Source organism: Lissotriton vulgaris, chromosome 7, assembly GCF_964263255.1.
Source record: "Lissotriton vulgaris chromosome 7, aLisVul1.2, whole genome shotgun sequence".
In the NCBI taxonomy this organism is placed as follows: domain Eukaryota; kingdom Metazoa; phylum Chordata; class Amphibia; order Caudata; family Salamandridae; genus Lissotriton; species Lissotriton vulgaris.
Window position 1 is genome coordinate 1049865749 of NC_141695.1, and position 19933 is coordinate 1049885681.

The following is a 19933-nucleotide window of genomic DNA, read 5'->3' on the forward strand; positions in this document are numbered from 1 at the left end:
CAGCCTCCAAGATAAAGTTGGCCCAACCACCTCCGAATCTTTCAGATAGCATCATAGAAATATGACATTTAATGACCATTAACAACTGTCTAGCACATTGTTTTAGGCCATTTTTCACGGTTCTATCTCAATCACTTCTACTTTGACAAAATTGTGCTAGATATTCAGTATCCTTTCAGTAAAAATAATTTTCTAATGCTGCTTCAGAGCCTTCAGTGTTAAAGCATGACTTTTAGTTTGTGGTGGACTCGAATGGAAACTGTCTGTTTCATGCATGTTATTTTCTAAATGCATGTGTACACCATCATTCCTTATCCCTCATCCCTCCAATGTGTACTTGTTTCTGTGTTTCAGCCTTTACTTATAAACACATTTTCCCACATCTCTGAACATTCTACTGTATGAATTCATCATTTGCGGTGAACCCCATGCGGTGAAATAATTTACCTCACACCCTTTCTGATTAAATCAAAATCCTTTTTAGGTCTCGCCTGGACATCGCATCCGAAGGATGCGTCCAGGCTGGAGACTTATAGTCGTCTGACACGGGGGAATGAGGGACACAAAACTGTGACGAGCGGCTGGATTGAGCTGCGTGCACGCGCGTCAACATTCACGCATGCGCACATCACAGCCACACGCATACACAGCACTCACGCATGCGCACATACACACGCATACACAGGCACACCCCCGTCACCTACACGCATACACAGAGACCCCTCCACACACACCAGCCCCTCTCCTCTCGGCTCCACACACACGCACACGCATTTACACTTACACAGACACGCAGGCACCCAGACAGGCAACCCCCCCCCCCCCGTCACACACACGCATACACACAGACTCCAGGACACATACACATACACACACACATGCACGCTCACACACATACACAGTCCGCCGCCGCGCGCACACAGATGCCCCCCCCCCCCCCCCAACAAGGCGAAGCCCCACTCACCGGCATCCTCAGTGCAGCGGCTCCCACCGGCAGCAAGACTCTTCTTCCCTTCTTCGGCACCGGGGCGCAGGGTAGGCTCCTGCCTGCTCCGGTGCGCCAAACAATCGCGGCTCTTCCGTGGGAGGCGGGGTAGGCTCCCGCCCTCCTACTTCCGGTTGTCCCGCCCGGCCTGCCTGACTTCCTGTTCGCAGGCCGGCGGATAACGAAAGCGGGAGTCCGCCGTAATTGCTTACCTTAGGGCAAAGGAGCGTGTGTGCGCGGCGGTTTCCTTTGCCGCGCGCGTTGATTGGTGAATGCGCAGTGAGTATTTTTTATAAAACTGTAAAATACTTGAATCAAATGCGCATCACGACGTCTGCGCATGTCCGTGACTTGGTATGATACAAGGAGGCAGGAGAGGAGAGTGTGCGAGCGGCCGGTTTCCTTTGCCGTGCATGTTGTTTTGCCAAGCGTGTTGTTCGTTGAGGGTGGAATGCGCAGTGAGCTTTTTATGAGAAAATTATTAGGTACAATTGCACGGACTTGATTCCTGGAGTACACCCTGTCCACGCACAGAGGACTCCTGAGCCGTGGATGGATCTGGTTTCCCAGGCGACCGATGGCCGGGTTGTGTGCCTGGCCCTCTCCATCAAGTCTTCGTCTGATCTGTTTTGATAAGGACGGGTCGGGTGGGTTCGTTGTTATGGGTGATTGATTTTTTTTTTTGTAAGTACATTCCTCCAAGATACAGTGAAGCGTTTAGTACTTTGGTATTGCGGGTACATTTTGTCTCTTACCTCGTAGCTTCTAATCTACGGCCTTGTGCTGTTGCAGGAACATATCATTTTGTTCAGACATTGACCAAGCTTAGCTCCTCTGACATAAACCAGTGCACGCAGAAGAGGTACCCGTTTTATGCCACAAAAGGAACAGTAATGATGAGTGCAGAGTGAGTGCAGAGTGCATGCAGTGAGTGCAGAGTGACAGTGAGTGCAGAGTGCATGCAGAGTGACAGTGAGTGCAGAGTGACAGTGAGTGCAGAGTGACAGTGAGTGCAGAGTGACAGTGAGTGCAGAGTGACAGTGAGTGCAGAGTGACAGTGAGTGCAGAGTGAGTGCAGAGTGACAGTGAGTGCAGAGTGCATGCAGTGAGTGCAGAGTGACAGTGAGTGCAGAGTGCATGCAGAGTGACAGTGAGTGCAGAGTGACAGTGAGTGCAGAGTGACAGTGAGTGCGGAGTGACAGTGAGTGCGGAGTGACAGTGAGTGCAGAGTGACAGTGAGTGCAGAGTGACAGTGAGTGCAGAGTGCGTGCAGAGTGACAGTGAGTGCAGAGTGACAGTGAGTGCGGAGTGACAGTGAGTGCGGAGTGACAGTGAGTGCGGAGTGACAGTGAGTGCGGAGTGACAGTGAGTGCGGAGTGACAGTGAGTGCGGAGTGACAGTGAGTGCAGAGTGACAGTGAGTGCAGAGTGACAGTGAGTGCGGAGTGACAGTGAGTGCGGAGTGACAGTGAGTGCAGAGTGACAGTGAGTGCAGAGTGACAGTGAGTGCAGAGTGACAGTGAGTGCAGAGTGACAGTGAGTGCGGAGTGACAGTGAGTGCGGAGTGACAGTGAGTGCGGAGTGACAGTGAGTGCGGAGTGACAGTGAGTGCGGAGTGACAGTGAGTGCGGAGTGACAGTGAGTGCAGAGTGACAGTGAGTGCGGAGTGACAGTGAGTGCGGAGTGACAGTGAGTGCGGAGTGACAGTGAGTGCGGAGTGACAGTGAGTGCGGAGTGACAGTGAGTGCAGAGTGACAGTGAGTGCAGAGTGACAGTGAGTGCAGAGTGACAGTGAGTGCAGAGTGACAGTGAGTGCAGAGTGCGTGCAGAGTGACAGTGAGTGCAGAGTGACAGTGAGTGCAGAGTGACAGTGAGTGCAGAGTGACAGTGAGTGCAGAGTGAAAGTGAGTGCAGAGTGACAGTGAGTGCAGAGTGACAGTGAGTGCAGAGTGACAGTGAGTGCAGAGTGCGTGCAGAGTGACAGTGAGTGCAGAGTGACAGTGAGTGCAGAGTGACAGTGAGTGCAGAGTGACAGTGAGTGCAGAGTGACAGTGAGTGCAGAGTGACAGTGAGTGCAGAGTGACAGTGAGTGCAGAGTGACAGTGAGTGCAGAGTGACTGCAGAGTGACAGTGAGTGCAGAGTGACTGCAGAGTGACAGTGAGTGCAGAGTGAGTGCAGAGTGACAGTGAGTGCAGAGTGACAGTGAGTGCAGAGTGACAGTGAGTGCAGAGTGACAGTGAGTGCAGAGTGACAGTGAGTGCAGAGTGACAGTGAGTGCAGAGTGACAGTGAGTGCAGAGTGACAGTGAGTGCAGAGTGACAGTGAGTGCAGAGTGACAGTGAGTGCAGAGTGACAGTGAGTGCAGAGTGACAGTGAGTGCAGAGTGACAGTGAGTGCAGAGTGACAGTGAGTGCAGAGTGACAGTGAGTGCAGAGTGACAGTGAGTGCAGAGTGACAGTGAGTGCAGAGTGACAGTGAGTGCAGAGTGACAGTGAGTGCAGAGTGACAGTGAGTGCAGAGTGACAGTGAGTGCAGAGTGACAGTGAGTGCAGAGTGACAGTGAGTGCAGAGTGACAGTGAGTGCAGAGTGACAGTGAGTGCAGAGTGACAGTGAGTGCAGAGTGACAGTGAGTGCAGAGTGACAGTGAGTGCAGAGTGACAGTGAGTGCAGAGTGACAGTGAGTGCAGAGTGACAGTGAGTGCAGAGTGACAGTGAGTGCAGAGTGACAGTGAGTGCAGAGTGACAGTGAGTGCAGAGTGACAGTGAGTGCAGAGTGACAGTGAGTGCAGAGTGACAGTGAGTGCAGAGTGACAGTGAGTGCAGAGTGACAGTGAGTGCAGAGTGACAGTGAGTGCAGAGTGACAGTGAGTGCAGAGTGACAGTGAGTGCAGAGTGACAGTGAGTGCAGAGTGACAGTGAGTGCAGAGTGACAGTGAGTGCAGAGTGACAGTGAGTGCAGAGTGACAGTGAGTGCAGAGTGACAGTGAGTGCAGAGTGACAGTGAGTGCAGAGTGACAGTGAGTGCAGAGTGACAGTGAGTGCAGAGTGACAGTGAGTGCAGAGTGACAGTGAGTGCAGAGTGACAGTGAGTGCAGAGTGACAGTGAGTGCAGAGTGACAGTGCGTGCAGAGTGACAGTGCGTGCAGAGTGACAGTGAGTGCAGAGTGACAGTGAGTACAGTCACTCAGCACCACCACATTATCAGTCAGAACCACCACAGCATCACTCAGAACCACCACAGCACCACTCAGCACCACCACAGCATCACTCAGCATCACTCAGCATCACTCAGCACCACCACAGCACCACCATAGCACCACTCAGCACCACCACTGCATCACTCAGCATCACCACAGCCCCATTCAGCACCACCACAGCATCACTCAGCACCACCACAGCACAAATATGTTCTCTCAATGTTTCAAGCTTTATTACAAATGTCACAAAAAGATGTTAATATTTCACTTCTGTTCTTGGATTTTGTTACAATAAAATACACTGAACATAATCTTCACAAAAGTTATTTACAAAAGTTTAAGCTATTGCCATTATAAATTACAATCACTTTTATTAAGTATTAAAAAAAATTAAAAGCCATTGTTATTTGTAATATCAATACATCTAAGTCACGTAAATACAAATGTTGCATTACAAATGCTATAGGTGTCACATTTGCGAAAGTTATAACTATTGGCATTGTAAATGACAAAGCTATTAATTTAGCTATTTTCAAAACCAACACATAAATGAACGTTTGGTGAATTTCCATTAAAATATTTGACTTTTTTACTAAGATATTATTATACTGTTTTATGCAAACAAAATTTAGATACTGCATAAATAACTTTAATAAAACATATTTTATATGAAGCTTTTTATGTAAAAAAAAAATATAGCATAAAGCAAAAAACAATTGCCATTTACAATGCTAATAGCTCAAACTTAAATAATGCGAGACCTATTGCATTGCAAATGCTTGTTTTATTACTTAAAAGCTAATTTGCAACTAAAACACTTGCTTTTCCGCCGGAAGTACTACAGTGATTACAGAATACTGAGGCTTGTTGGAAACCCCTTTTTTGATAGTCCTACCGTCTACAGTGCTGAAACAGATGCATGCTTCTTGGAAACCAAGTCTCCTTTGAATAATCATAATTTTTATTCTGTAGAGATGGACACTTTAGGACTAGAGATATGTTTCTTTCGTGATTTTGTTGGTTTCTTAATAGTTTCTCTGCTCACCTTCCAGGAACTCTTCCAACAGTTGGACCTTTAGCTATATGCAGATCCATCTGACCTAGATAACTGAAATATCTTTTTAGGTCTGTTTTGTTTGGGTTTTAACATATATCTTGTTTATTTTCCTCTGTCCTCTCAATCGATCTGAGTACTTCATGCATCTACTGTCTGGCCTTCTGGACTATCCTGACACCAACTTCTGGAGGCTTTTGTGCTTCTCAAACTCAGTCTGCAATTTAAGCTGGTATTTTTATTTAGACCAGACTCTACTTCTATCCATGAAAAGGATTTCAGAAAGTTCCACCTAAGTTTTGAGGACACCATTCATTGAATTTTCTTAATTACAAGAACATTCCACTCCTTTGAGAGAGGTAACGGCTGTCTTTATTACTGATGTGGGTCTGCACACAATTTTAGGATGCTACAAGTCATGAAGGGATATTCTGTACAGATTTTTGTACTGGCCAGCCAGTGTATGAAAGACTGCTAGACCTCATATTGGAATCCAGAATCTGAGGTCTAATAGACATCAAGCTTGTTGCTGGGGTGTGCCGAAGTCAATATTTGTAACTGTTTCACTGTTAAAAACATGGAAACAGGAAGCCTAATTCCATTCGATCTTTTGAAGTGCCACTAGTTCTTAACCATTTAACGTGGCAAAGTCCTTAAATGGTATTATTCATCCACCATTGAAATAGTCACGGTTGGGTCAGTGTACCTGACACTTAATTTCCCCTTCCACACTTTGAAGGCCACATTAAAATTCTTTCATTGGTGACCCAACTTTACAAGAAGGTTCCTTAGGTCGCCGGGCATCTTCCCAAAAGGCTTTGTAGTGGAAACAGTTTGTACCAACGTTTGCTTTTCCTCACTTACATAAAACATTTTTTAAGGCACTCTGATTTGAAAAGACTTATTTCATTTATTGTTTGGTGCATATAAATGTAAAACCTCTTAGTTATGATTACTACGTTTTATATATGCAAAGCAAAATTGGGATCCTTCATTGAATATTTATTATAATACACTACTGTTTGGACTTTGAGTTGAGAGTAAAAGTAATTTTTAAGTCACACAAAATGGATATCGGAGAGAGAGAAAACGTATAAACTTAAAACTACAGATTAAATGTGCCCTTTTATTTCATCTGGATTTATTTCACTTGGAAATTTCTTGTGCAAATGCCCTATTTCTTAGTCTACTGAAAATTACCCACTGCCTACCTTCTTTCTGACACCCATGTTCTTTTAAGTTAGGGCTACCTAGGGGCTCGGTTTGGGATTTTAGATTTTGACCCTTAAACGGCGCTTCTTCCGGATTTTTTTAAATTTTGGTTGAGATGCTAAAACCCATTCAAATGTGTGCTAAATTTCGAAAAAATAATTTATCCAAAGTTGATCATGTAAAAAACATGGATAACCATAATTTGTTGTTGAAGCTGAAAAATAGCATAGTTCCCCAGAGTTGCACCAGGTTTTTGGCATTCCCAGTACACATTACGTTAATCAACCGTGACAAGCTTTCCTCTGTGAGGTGTCACCTAGCGGTATGGTCTGGGTTGTAAACATGAATGGAGAATTGAGTGTTGTGCCCATCTTTAAATTCCTTACTAATCTGGTGTTTTATGTGACTTATTACCATTCTGTGCATTTTAAAAAGTACCTTCTTAACTCAGTTGTTTATCCTGTCCGTGCTTGAAATTTTATTTACTCTGATTTTCAGGGCTTCCCTGAAAAATGCGTTTTATGCAATTTTACAAATAGGACAGTTAGGAGTCTTTTGTAGCGACTGGTGAAGGCCTATGGATTGAATATGCTTATATAAAAACATTTTGGTGGTTGCTGCACCAGTAAGGCATATGCAGATTTGTAGGAGTTTCATGAAACAGCACAGTTTTGCCGTTTTACCATATGTTCTGCTTAATAGCTCCTGTTGTGCAGCTGACAAAAGGCGATGTTTTTAGCCTTCTGTAATTTACCTTGCTGACCTTCTGAAAACTATCTCTAACAAAGGGCTTTTCTCTAGCCAACTTTGCCTTTGACATTACCCAGCAACTCAGCATGCAGTTCTGTGCCACCATAGAGGAATGTTCTTTTCAGGCGCCTCTGCCAGGAAAAGTGCTCATCGGGCTACTTTTAGATAGTTAAACACCCTACAGGTAGACCCCCAGAGTTTTGCTTGAGGGAGTTAATGTGACTGGGTTATTGAATAAGGTGGGGAAAAGGTCCAATTGTCTAGGCTTTGCAAATGAACCTCTGTCATAGACCTTTTAATACCTGGAATACTTTTACGTCATCTGCTGTAGGTGGTCTTGGCATTTGTTTACCCGTGGGAGCTCTTTAAGGAAGCCACATTCAGCGAAGTAGATCTAAAATTACTTTGCTTAATTGTGTAATCTTTAGTTGATATCTCAGAAATCACTCATCGTGCATAGCATAAATATCGTTGATATACATACTTCATAGGTCACCTAAAAATGTATATCCTGGAGTGGGGTCACAGTTCAATGTAGTGAGAAGAATTATATCAATTATTCTTGCTTTTAGTTACCGTTTAGGTATAATGTGAACCATGAAATTACTCAGTAGTACTTGAAAGACTGTTTTCAAATGATCAAACATGGATGAATATTTAAGCCCAATATGATATAAATTCAGTAATGTGCAGTGGACCAGATCGCTTCACTCGGTGTAGGGAGCTTCTAATAATTGTTTATAATGTAACTCATGTTTAAAACCCCACAGACTAAACCGGTAGGTAAGCCAGAATACAAGTAGCCACTGCAGAGACTCCTAAGAGACGTCTTTTATACATGGCTTTTGCTGTCTTGTGACCATTCACCACATGATCTTTTTTTTTTTTTAAAGTTCTGTTTATTGATTCATTTTTTTCTTTTCATTCCTCTGATGTTGCAGTCTTAGTGGGATGATTACACCAGTTCAGCAACAATCTTGTATGTGTGTAACCGGTTTCTGTTGTGCCCACTTTGCATATTATCTGTCAACATCCCAGCTGTTACTTTAAGCAATACTCCGAACTGTAGTAAGCGTGATGTGTTAAAGTAGATGTTTGAAGTGACCTGTGATGAAAAGTGTTTCTTGGAGAAATGTTAGCCGGCCAAAGTGAGTCTATACTCCAGCCAGAAGTAGTTCACCGTTTCGTCTTTCTGAAGTAAACTGTGAAGTCGGAGCGGTGTTGCTTCTCTGGCTTGCTGAACACCTGAAACCTGGTAGACTGCGATTTTCAGCCTCAAACATAATTTTTATTCCTTATAATGGCGTGATTTACATTCGCTTGTAGTCGCAAAATGTTACCTAAAAGGGGCAAATCCATTTATTCCAGCATATTTGTATGCTTCCACTGTAATTGTGTGGAGTAACCATCCAGAAGGAATGGGAAGTAGGCATTACAAGACATGGTTAGTCTTGAGTGTTCATAAACTCCAAACCTTTTGTATAAGAAAGGTTCAGAGTAAACCCCTTTCCAATATGTGTAAGAAACTCATCATGCCCATACTTCATGGTGGAGTAGGGAATGGGGGTTCTGCATGCATGGAAAAACAAAAATTAAATGTGAAATTTCACATAGGCATTGGCATACCTAGTCCACAGTTGTACTGTGCGTACAACTCCACATTGTTGCAATACCAAAACTTTCCAAGGAATAAGTCTGGACAGTTGTGACTGTCACAGCTTTACTTACATACTATTGGGAATTATGTGAATCCCCATATGTCGTACGTCTCTCCTTTCCCTGCGAGTACAAGTTTAACCCCTTTAGCGCTGCCTGAATTTTCGCGCTGTGCGGGTTAAATGAAGAGTGGGTGGGGTTCAGACTGCCCCGGCCCGTACTCCGCACACACCCACCATGATCTGTGACGGCCATGCGCCGTCCGCAGCACGCAAGGGGTTAAGTGTACTATGTTTTTGTTTTGAATTTGTCCCTAAATTTTAATTGTGACTGAAATGGCTATCTAAAGAAATGGTGCCCATAGTATGACTTCCAAGAAGGGTTGGATTATCTGTGCTACCAAAGGATTTCTGCAGGATGCTTTTAAGTCATCTTATCTTGTACTTGCCCCTATCAGAAGTCTTGGGGTAGAGAGCGAAAAAAGCCCCCTCTGCCTCAGGATGCAATTTCCTGAAGCTTGTTCAAGATCCCATGACCAGAAACTGTTTGTGTATTTTTTCATTGTGTGAAATCTGTTTGCAGGCCTACTGAGAGTAAAATCAGCTAGGACACATAGTTGTTGAAGTATTTATCGCTGTCGAAGTTATCTAAGATTTGTATGTGTTTAGATGTTACTAAGCACTATGATTAAGCTTTTAAAAGCCATTGCGCTCTATGTGAAATTCATAAACTGTGATTTTTCTTTAGGGGGAGTACCTGTGTCAAGTGTGAGTGACGGATCTTCATTACAAAATAGCTATGATGCTATTGAAGGAGGAGGATACATGGGTAAGAATTGGTACTGTAATGTCGCCAGTGTTTTTTTTAGGGAAATTACCTGACACTTCAACTATGTTCCGTAGTTGGCATTTCTGGAACAAAAGACCCAGAAGTGACATTTTGTGTTACAGTTTGTAAATTTGGGAAAAAAATCTCCTTCGCCCTGCCTTAACTATCAGAGCGACGAGCCAGTGATGGGTTTGATTATCTAACAACCACACCAAATGGGACTTAGCAGCACAGTTTTTCAAAACAACCTGCTTTCAAACCACAGATGACAATGAGGCCTGCTGCACTGTTTTTTAAGGGTGACTGCCTTGTATTGTGGATTTTATTGAGCAGAATTATTGGTGTGGTAAGAAAATCGAATTTAGCCCACAAATTGTGTTCATCTTTAATTTGAGAGAATATCGAAAGCAACATGAGATAAGACCTTTTCAAATGTATTCAATGTAGTTTAGCCATAAGATTTTGACTGAGAATAATGAATTACTAAAATAGTTAGAATCCAAAATCATTCTACAGGATAAATAAATCTTCCCCTTGAATTGAAGATGTTGTATCAAACAGCTTAAAACAATTATATTTGTCATGCACAGTATTTACAACTTGAATTTTGAAATCTGTTTTATGTTACCACTTGACATTTAGCATCATCACAGCTTCCACCACCCCCCCAGAATACGAAAATGAACAGAACAGTTGGCCATTCGTATCCTACATTACCGCCAGGTTACCAGAATGTACCCCAGTCTGCCACTCAAGGACAACGACCTGTGCCCCAGCAGCAGTACTCTGGAGGACCACAGCAGTACCCCCAGGTAAATTGTCCCTTGCACATCGTGCCTTTATCAATCCACTTGTGCTTATTTATACACTGAATACATCTTTTTGGGAGATCAAATTCATTGTGACATTTATATAGACCTTGTACAGCATCTCACCAATCATTCTAGCAAGACCGTAGCGTACATATTTAAAGCCTCAGCAAGACCCTAACACTAGATGCAAAAAGCACAAGTGACATTTTTACAACAACAACTGAAAATAACTTAAATTAAGCAGGCATTTTTAAAAAAAGAATCCTGTGCTGGTGCTATGTTTAGAATGTAAAGTTAATAATCAAATCTGCAGTTAACCAAAAGCATAAAATATACATTTATTGACGAAACAAGACTGAAGTCGTAGGCCTATACACTTTGTAAAGTCGTGCTTCTGTGGATCAGCCCGTACACTGGTTTTCTTGTTTTTGGTATGATCATGTCCCTAACCGGTTTTACTGTAACTATTTTAAATGTCACTACTTTCATTCCCAGAGGATTAGTAGTGACCCAGCCCTCTTACCTTCCCCCATGCAAAGTGTAAAGGTGATCCCAATTGTAAGCTACATTTTAAAACATATTAGAATACAATATCTTTGCTTTTATACGAACCAGGCTTTTGATTGATGCTGCACATAATTTCACTCTTAGCACTCCCTTTCTGGATCGAAATACATTTTCACAACGATCATTACATCAATCTAAGCCACAAATACTCTGATAACACATCTGAGTCCACATTGGTAATCCAGCATTGCTGAGATTGTAGGTCTGAAAGAGAGGTTCTCACGTAGGATCCTACTTTAACCATTTCTAATTTGTTTGTATCTGGCAACTCAGAAAAATCTGCCCTTAGATTTCATCTGGTCTTGGGTGAGCTCCAAAGCTGACTTGTCAGTATCCCTGTTTTTCAGTGGGTCACATTTCTCCATTAGGTATAAAAATAAAAACTTGATCTCTGCTTTAAATCCTCAGTTTTCTGCGAAATGCATACCAAGTGATTCGCAAAATTGCCAACTCTTCTTTCCCCTGTCTCAGCCAGGCCAGGGTCCAAACAAAAGTGGGTGAGATGTAGATTGCATTACACAGAAGCACCTTTGATGGATGTCATTGCTCCAATAGCCCTTTGTTTACATTAAAGTTAAGGCTTTTAGTTGGTGCTAGAGGTTAACCTCCAGATCTTAAGTGAAACACATAGTCCCATGTTTGACCCAGGTTTGTATGCACACAATCACCAGACTTCACTCATCTTTCATTCATATAGGACAAACGAGCATTGGGTTCCTATTTCCTAATCCTTCAAACTACTTTTATTGTGTTTAATCAGCCAAGTTAAAGATTTAACATCGTAATGGCAGAATCTTTATAGTCCTCTTTGGCAATGGCTTTCTTCAGATGAGAGGGCATGCGATCGGAGTTCTTGTTGCTGGTGAAGCAGTTGTTATTAATAAAGAAAACGCCATAGCATGTGTTATGCTATCGGTGTAACCTGCAATGTATGATTGTTCTGAAATATTGTTCAGAAGTGCCCCTTTTCCATAATTATCTGGAAGTTCATTCAATGGTGGCCCAATGTCACTCTTATAACTGGTAACAAAGCAAGGAGTGTCCTCCCAGGTATTTGGTGAGCAGTGTTGCTCCGCTTTCTTTAGGACATTGTGACCAATTACAGTTCAGTGTTTCTGAGTCGCGATGTACGTCCTTCATTTCAATTAACTGAGGACACTACTTGTGAGTATAAAACTTGTACTAAATGTACATAAAGCATTAAAAAAAGGAAAGTCTGTTCTTTCGCTACTTTGGGCTTTTTCATCATTAGTTAATAAGAGACCAGCACTGGCAATGCCATTATATGTCTCTCTTAAGTGCAAGTGCCTCCTCAGTCAGTGATGGGTTTAGACATTTAATAAGTCATCTTACATGCTCGCACTCATCTTATCACTTGTGTCCATTCTTGCATTTATCCATTTACACAGCTGCAATAAACTCAAACGCAAACTCAACATTACATGAATGTGTCCTCATGTAACGCAAATGGTGCTAAATCGCTCTGATACCCGATACTGGGTCAAGTTCGCGCTATATTGACCTCCATAAAAATCAAAATCATGCATGATGAATCAAAATAATAAAAGTAGAAAAATAAATTGTGCTGCTGCTTTAATAATAGAGCTGTATGCTAGCAATATTAAGATTAAACATAGTGGTATTGAATATGGTGTTTCATTGTTCTGAAATGCCAGCATGGACGCAACATGTAGATCCAATGTGTTAACTATCTTGGAATGGTAAAACAGTTAAACTATGATGAATACCATTCCATGACAGTGGCCTGGCATACAGGTTGGGACCTGGTTGGATATGATGCACTGCAGTTGACATGGAAGGCAAGCAATAAGCCTGTTAACGTTGCCTGGAGAGCTGTATGATGCTCTAAAAATAATGAAAATAAAAAGTTGAGACAGAAAGAAAATAGAGGAAAACATGGAAAAGTGAAGGACTGGCTTGGCAATTTTGGCATTAAAGCTCACTCCTTTTCAGATTGATGGACATATGATCAGAAAAATGCCATCACTCTAGCGACATAGAGCTAGTGGTTGTAGTGACTGATCCGTTGCCCCATGCTGAATATTTTCATGGAATCCAGTGGAGTGACTTCAGCTATTGGATCCATCGCATTGGCTCTAGTGCCCTGTGAGTGACACAATTTTTCTGATATGCATGCTATAACAGTAACTCTTGTTATTTAGAGCAACCACTCTAATAACCACGCATTCGCACATTTATTAGTGCTGTGCAAACGTCCAATCGAGTTTATTACCACATTACAGCACAGCACAAATGTCACGAGGCGAACACTTTTGACTGTTTTACAGATTACCTACTTCACCTCGTGTGAGTCATAGTCCAAAAAATAACATACTATACTCTTCACATCCTTGTGTGTGTATGTGTGTGTGTGTATATATATATGTGTATATATGTATATATATGAGAGCACAAAGTTCCCCCTCTTTTCGATCTGCGTTCGTAGCCACAGCCTCCACGCCAACAACAAAAGGGATACGGACCACCAAGTCAGCAATGATCTTGTTTATTTTAAATCCACAGAGCCAAATCAGCGACGCGTTTCGAGCACAAGTGCCCTTGTTCACGCTGCAGTTAAATGAAACCATCACAAGCCTTTTTAAATGATATGCTAACACTCTGTTACCACCCCCTGGTGGTAACCTCCCGTGTCACGTGGGTAACAACAGTGAAAAAAGACTTTAGCTGCATAGATCACATGTAAACAGCACATTTACAACAACAGTCTTAGGTTGAATCCAAAAACAAAAAGTAATGGTATTAAAGCACATAAAAATACAAATGACTGGTTGAATCCAGGATGACTTTTTAAAGTGCAAAAATTTCGTACAACGAAAAGCATGAAGATCTTTTTACCCATTACTTTAAATGACCATCACAAATATAGAGATGGTATACATAATTTAACATTTCCAAGCAAAAATGCTAATAATTGGGAAAATGTAAATATATAGATGTGTGTGTGTGTATATATATATATATATATGGTTTTTAATGGGGGTATTTAACACAAAAATCGTTGGCTACAGAGGTAATGTGTGATATTTTGTGTAACAAATAACATGTGTGCTCTTAAAAGGCAAACTCCATCCATCACAGTGGTATGTGTGTGACAGAATTTTCAAATACATAGCTTTGCTTTATAAAGCTCTATAAAGCTCCTTGATCAGGCCTTTGGATAAAAAAAGATCACTGCTGGTTCGAGTGTAATTTCCTTTTCTGTGAAAGCACACAGCTTTTGAAAATCTAAAGCTGCACTCAGATGAAACAAAGTCAAGGCAGAGCCACCGTCCCTCTCTGTAGTACTTTTTTTTTTTATAACGTAGTAGGGCGACAGCTGCACGGTCAAGTCAGACCTAAAACCCACTCAAATTCAGAAACTTCATTAGTAGATTGTTCTATTAGCTGGATTCAACTGAATACACCTTTGTCAATGAAATGATGAGTTCCCCAACAGTAAGTGTGTCTTTTTTAGTTTCAAATGTGTTTTATTAATTTTAACAAAAGCATCAGTAGGCATTGTGACACAGTATAGAGGCAATTGGCACATACAGCTGGCGGGACAGACAAGCATGTCTTCCCTGAAAGTGAAAGAAGAGGTGAGGTACATATGCCAAAACAAGAATACGATGTCTAGGAAGCAAATGTTAACCAGTGCGATAAGGCAGGACAATAAAGACAAAACCCGAAATCCCCCACCCAACCCCAACTCGTCCCCCCCTCCCCCACCCCAACCAGTGTAACATGTGTCAGAAACAAGTCTACGAGGAGGCCAGTAATGAGTGGTGCGAGTAGAGGGTTCATCGGGATTTATGCATAACGTCAGTGAGGCGTAGAGCACGGAGGTATCTGGGGCGGGTGACCTCATTAAATTCCTTAGACAGGAGGGATAGCAAAGGAAGCCATTCTTTTTGAAATGCAGTAGTGGAGTTTGAGAGTGTGGCCTGTATGCGTTCCATCCCCAAGGTGAACCAGAGCTTGTGTAACCAACCTGTGTGCGTGGGCTTAGTTGTCGATCCCCACAATGATGAGATGTGTTATGTGGCTGCCTGTATGGCGATCCCCATTTGGCGACCCCGCATTGATTTCAAGGGAAAGGTGAGTGCATTAGGGAGGCCCAGTATAGCATAGGCCGGAAACCTTGGGATTTCGGTATCGAAGGTAGAATTAATGTCGTCCAGGACAGTCTCCCAGTAATTCCGGATCTCTTGACAGGTTAATTTGCCTCGCTCCCCGCAACCCCTCCAGCATAATGCACTGCGCGTCGGTTTCCCTTTGTGAAGCCGGACTGCAGTGAGGTGCCAATACATTGCCAGCTTCACTGCGGCCTCCCTGGCCGCCGTATTGCGTGTGGTGTGTGAGGCCCTGTAGTATATGTAGCTCAATTCCTTAGATGTCAATGTCCTACCTAGTTCAGCTTCCCAGCGCCTTTGACCCGGTCTTTTACCTGGAGTGGGCGGTGGTGTGAGCATATTGTAGATGTCCGATATGAGATGTTTGTCTGTGTCTTTGGTCAGTAACCATTTCTCAAAAGTTGTCATTGGGCACCCTACCATGGTGGCGGTAGCCGGGTTGGTAAGCCAGTGTCGGAGCTGGAAATATTGGAAAAGGTGGGGGCTCTTTATCGCGTATCCTTGTTTGATTTCTGAGAGGGGAAGAAAGCCCCGTAAGTCGTAGAGGTCGCCGGCAGAACGACAGGCTGTACCGCGCCATTGCGAAAATGCATATGGGTCAGTGCCCGGAGGGAATTCCGGGTTGTCCAAGATATGGGTGAATGGGGAGGGGAAAGTTGTCAAGCCTCTCTTGACAGCGACCATATCCCAGACCTGCATAGTCGTGCGAGTGATAGGTGATTTCAAAAGATAACTCGGCTGGTGCTGCCGGGTGAGGAATGGAACCCTCCAAAGAGGCGTCTGAGCCATTGCCCTATCATGGAAGAGCCATCTCTTCTCGGACTCTGGCCTATACCACTCCACTAGATAGCGGAGTTGGGAGGCTTGGAAGTACTGCAGCAGATTGGGGATGCCAAGGCCTCCTTCACCCATGCCCCTGTACGCCAGCTGTTTATGTATACGCGCGTGTTTCCCCTCCCAAATGAAGTGGTGGAGAGCGGCCTGCAGATCCGTTAAGGTGCCCGCGGGGGTGCGACCGGGAGGGTCTGAAAGAGATAGAGGACCCTAGGCAGAACCGACATTTTCACTGCCGCGACCCTCCCTAGTAGAGAGAGTGGTTGCTTTGACCAGCGCGCGAGGTCCGTCCGGATCTGGGTAGCGAGGGACTTGTAATTAGTTGTTATCGTCGACTCCGTTGAGGAGGAGACGGTGATTCCCAGGTATGGGAGTTGTGTGGTGAGCTGAAGACCACTCCCCTGTCCAATGGCAGGGTCGTTGGAATGTGCGTTTTTGCCCAGAGGCAATATCAAAGATTTCCCCTTGTTAATTCGGAATCCCGAGACAGAACCGAATGAGTCAAGCTCCTCCATAAAGGCGGGTATAGAGCGGTCTGGATGATCGAGGGCGGCTATTACATCATCGGCATAGAGGCTTATTGTGTGGGGTTCGTTACCAAAAGTGATGCCTCGAATTTCGGGGTTGTCCCGGACCTTCTGCGCCAGGGGCTCTATGTACAGGGCGAACAGGAGGGGGGGAAAGGGGACACCCTTGTCTTGTGCCCCGCTGGATTTCAAATGGGTTCGAGCGAAGGCCATCCAACCGGACCCGAGCTTGGGGGTGATGGTAGCAGCAGGCAATCCAAGATCGAAAGCGGTCACCCAGCCCAAAACGCCTCAGGACCTGCTGTAGATCGGTCCAGTCTACGCGGTCAAACGCCTTCTCAGCGTCAATGGCAAGCAGTGCGGAATCAGAGGCCTGAAAGTGGGCTTTGTCTATCAAATGGAGTTCCCGCTTGGTGTTATCACTGCACTGTCGGTTGGGCACAAAACCCGTTTGGTCGGCTCCAAAATCCCCGGTAGGCAGGGACCAAGACGCGCGGCAAGAATGCCAGTAAAAAGCTTCAGGTCGGGGGGCTTGGCCAACTGCCGAGCATGGCGGCAGCTTGGAGCGGGAGCTCCTCCAGGCATAACGGCCCGCACTAAAAATCCGTACACTAATCCGACTTTTCGCCCGCTCGAAGGAGCGGCATCGGCTCGGGGACCCGAGCGGCGCTGATTGATCCGACCCCGGTGGTGATCGGACGCCGGGAACTGCTCCATTCTACAGCGACGTGCTGGGGCTTGTACCTGCCTGGCCGCACCGACCTGGAGTAGCTGGCGGACCCGGGCGGAAGTCCATCCTGCTCGGCCTGGGCGCGGTGGCGCCGGCCGGCCACTGCTGAACTCTGCCACGAGGGGTGCTCCTGCGCACCACCTATCCAGCGTCTACCCCTGTGTGGGCCGGGGGAGCTGTCGAGTCCAGGACTAGCTGCAAGCACCATCTAAACGCAGCGCAAATACCGGCGAGGGCGAGGGTCTCCCTAGGTCCCAGGCGGCGCCATATTGGATGGAGCGGGCGACCAGACGCGCCGTTCATGCTGCAGGGTAAGACAATCTGCGTCAAGGGCCCTGCCGTCTTCCCGCGCTGCTGCCGATCCGAGTCTCACCCCAAATTGACGAGGGGACGGGTCTGAGCCCCAGTATCCTGGCGAAGGGACAGCACCGTGTGGGAGCGTCCATAGTGGTGCCCGACTCATCGTGTGGCGTCCTGATTGATCAGACAGTCCCACCTTAACGCTGCTGCGCTGATACACGGCGGAGATCTGGCACAATACGCGGGGTGCCCCCTGACAGGGGCTCACTGAGGACACACCGAAGCACCGCGGCGAGTAGCGCTACAGTGAGCGCGGGGGACGGGAGTGGCCGCGCAGTAGGCCGCACAAGAACGACTCGGAGGCCGGCGTGCTGGTCGTCACGACCGCCGGCTGAAACGCGCCTGGGCCCTGTGGGGGGGTATACGGAACCCCTTGGAACCAGTGAGACACCCACTTGACTGCCTGGCGCCCGGGGGGACCACGCAGCTCGTAGACGCCAAGTGCTGGAATAGCCGCCGAGTGCAAGTACTACCTTCACCAGCGCAACGCCATGGCAGGCAAGGGTACAAGGAGTGCGTCGACACAGGCGAAGCTCGACAAATTTGCGTATAGCCAGCATGGACAATCCCAGAATGGCGGCCGCCACTCTGCAGGCGCGGCTCCAGAAACGGGCGGAACTCAAAAGGTGACCTTAGAGGACGTTATGAAAACCCTCACCGAGGTCCGGACGACGGTGGGCTCCATCTCTTCCGAAGTTACTCTGCTTCGGGCGGACTTCAAGAAAATGTCGGAAAGAGTGTCTCAAGTGGAGGTAGTTACGAAATCGCTCATTGAGGACACCTCGGACCTGCAAGTAGCAATGGAACGCATGGAAAGAGTCACTAAGCAGTTACAGGAAAAGCTTGACTATCAGGAAGGACGCTCCCGGAGAAATAACGTCCGCATCCTAGGCCTGCCAGAATCGGAAGGTAAAGCTGCAATGGACTTATACGTCGAGGACCTCATCAAAACCAAGCTGAAACCTAAAGGCCTATCTCACTTCTTCTCTGTTGAAAGGGCGCACCAAGTTCCTGGTGGGGCGGCCAAGCCAGGCGCCGCTCCACGGCCTGTACTGGCTAGACTATTCAATTTTAGAGACAGGGACGCCATCCTACAAGCGGCGAGGGTCTCCCCACCTGTAAAAATTCAGAACTCAACTTTGGCCTTCTTTCCAGACTACACAGCAGAGGTGGCTAGGCGCAGGAAATCATTCACGGACGTGAAGAAGACGCTGCGAGACAAAGGCCTGCCATACTCGATGCTTTTCCACGCCAAATTGCGAATTGTGGCCGAAGGAAAAACGTGGTTCTTTGACACGCCGGAGGTGGCAAGAGAATGGCTTGACGGATGGAGACAGGTGGGCCAACCCCAGCGCCCGCACAGGGACCGCCAGAACCAGCGCAGCGGAAGGCCGGCGGATCACCCGTCCAGCAGCCCCACGAACGAGGAAGGCGCCACGGGACTGGAATCGGATTTTGAAAGGGACCCACTTGACTCTTGACAACCGGTCAGGGGCTGATTTGAGTAGGCTGCATGAGGGACAACACGTTTGCAGCCCTTGGGACCTTGACGCTGATGAAGCTGAGTAGGGCGGGCATTGGCCGGTGCCTGTAGGGGTCTCACCAACCCCACGAGCAAGTAAGATGGACGGGGATGGGATTAAGCACTCTGCCAAGTTGGGGATGCGGGCGGGAATTCGTCCGTGGTGCAGGGGAGCAGGGAGGGGGTGGGGGGGGGGGGGAAGTTGTAATGTTATGGTTATTGTTCTCAGTCATCACAACTTCCGTGTGGAACACGGTCCTACTACAGGCCGTACACTCCAGGTACCCTAGCACAAGTCATTGCATATGTGTTGCACACCACTTCCACACATCAATAACACTGGTCATAAACCCAGATGGCCCAACAGGATCGAGATACACCCGCTGAGGGCGGCCCTCCGATGACAGTGGTGCCCCCCTTGAAACTGCTCACATGGAACGTTAGAGGCCTAGGGGACAAAATTAAAAGGGGATTGGTCCTCCAAACCATCAAACGCCACGGGCCTGACTTAGTGATGCTGCAAGAAACGCACCTGGCTGGGTCTACATGCAAAGCACTCGACAGACGTGGGTATGCCATAGCGGTGCACGCGGAATTCACTACAGGGTCCAGGGGCACTGGGATACTCCTTAAAAAGAACTCGTCTTTTATGGTTGAAAGCAGCAGGACGGACGATCAAGGTCGTTTTGCGGCGCTGTATGGCCAGTGGGAGGGGAGACCCCTCAGCGTGGTGTCCGTGTACAT

At 46.0% G+C, this 19933-nt stretch overlaps 1 protein-coding gene across 2 annotated transcripts in view; it reads left to right on the plus strand.

Moving 5' to 3' along the window:
* SEC24A (SEC24 homolog A, COPII component) overlaps positions 1–19933 on the plus strand; it is a 590503-nt gene that overhangs the window by 155392 nt on the left and 415178 nt on the right. For both annotated transcript variants that reach the window (XR_015297552.1, XM_086931494.1), the window contains exons 4-5: positions 9603–9683; positions 10326–10495. Coding sequence is in view for 1 of the 2 variants with exons in the window: in XM_086931494.1 (XP_086787620.1) it covers positions 9603–9683; positions 10326–10495 (251 nt within the window). In the remaining variant the exon portion in view is untranslated. The remainder of the gene's footprint in view (positions 1–9602; positions 9684–10325; positions 10496–19933) is intronic.